The following is a 1,057-nucleotide window of genomic DNA, read 5'->3' as shown; positions in this document are numbered from 1 at the left end:
AAAGTTCACTGTGTAGGTCTCGGCTGTGGTGAAAGGGAAATCTGGGCCCATGACCACCACCACCTCCTCCTCCTCCTGCTCCTCCTCCTGGTCCTGGTCCTCCTCCTCCTCCTCCTCGGGCCCCAGCTCTGTCCCAAACTCCGTCCCAAACTCCGTCACCACCTCCGTGTAAGTCTCCGTCTCCAACTCCTCCCAGCCCGCCGTGCCCGCCGTGGTGGCCTCGGGCGCCACGTGCCAGGGCCCCAGGCTGGCGCTGGGGGTGGGGGAGGCCGTGAGAGCGGGGGTGGGGGGCAGCGTGGCGGTGGGGGGCGCCGTTGTTGCGGGGGTGCTGGGGCCGGGGGTGGCCGTGGCATTGAGGCGCCGGAGCCGCATCTGCTCGCGCATGCGCAGCCGGTACTGCAGGCGGCGCCGCTGCATGCGCCGCTGCTGGGGGGTCATGGGGCGCGAGGGGTCGATGCGCGGGATGGGCCGGTTCCCGTTCATGGCCATGATCTCGCGGATGCGCTTCCAGTTGGAGCGGGCCAGGATGAAGTTGCACTGGGTGGCCCCGATGTCATAATCCACGTTGCAGGTCTTGGCACTCGGAGTGTAGCCCTCTGCGTGGGCCGTCACGCGGTACTCACCCGGATTCAGGATGCGCCAGTAGTCACCACCGCTCGCTGCAGCGGGAGGCCGGGTGCTGCAGCCCAAGACGTCCCCCTCCCAGCCCCCAGCCCTCCCTCTGCCTCGGGCGGACCCCCTGGGGATGGGGGGGGAGCGTCTGGCCAAGACCTCGCACAGATCTGCCTCCCCACCTCAGGAAGGAGGGGTGGCCGTGTGCACACAAGGTACCTGTCTTCACACCGTGGTTAATGCCGCTCACGGAGATGGTGGCATTGGCGATAGGGATGCCCTGCTCATCGGTCACAACCCCCTTGATGCCACGGTGAACCTGCGGAGGGAGGCAAGGCCGGGGGTCCACATGCAGGCCCCACGCAGCCCGCACCCAGCTCCCCTGTCCCGCCGGGCCCCTCTGGGCCTGAGTTCCCCAGGACCCCAGCCCAGCCCAGTCCCCCCC

The 1,057-nt window shown here is 69.2% G+C and overlaps 1 protein-coding gene across 1 annotated transcript in view; it reads right to left on the bottom strand.

Annotated features, from left to right (window-relative positions):
* AEBP1 (AE binding protein 1) overlaps positions 1–1,057 on the bottom strand; it is a 12,983-nt gene that overhangs the window by 1,300 nt on the left and 10,626 nt on the right. Inside the window, 2 exon segments of the mRNA XM_040644445.1 lie at positions 64–659; positions 832–931. Coding sequence (XP_040500379.1) covers positions 64–659; positions 832–931 — 696 coding nt within the window.

Source organism: Ursus maritimus, unplaced genomic scaffold (genome assembly GCF_017311325.1).
Source record: "Ursus maritimus isolate PB19 unplaced genomic scaffold, ASM1731132v1 scaffold_3, whole genome shotgun sequence".
Taxonomy (NCBI): Eukaryota; Metazoa; Chordata; class Mammalia; order Carnivora; family Ursidae; genus Ursus; species Ursus maritimus.
This window is presented reverse-complemented; position numbering and strand designations above follow the sequence as displayed.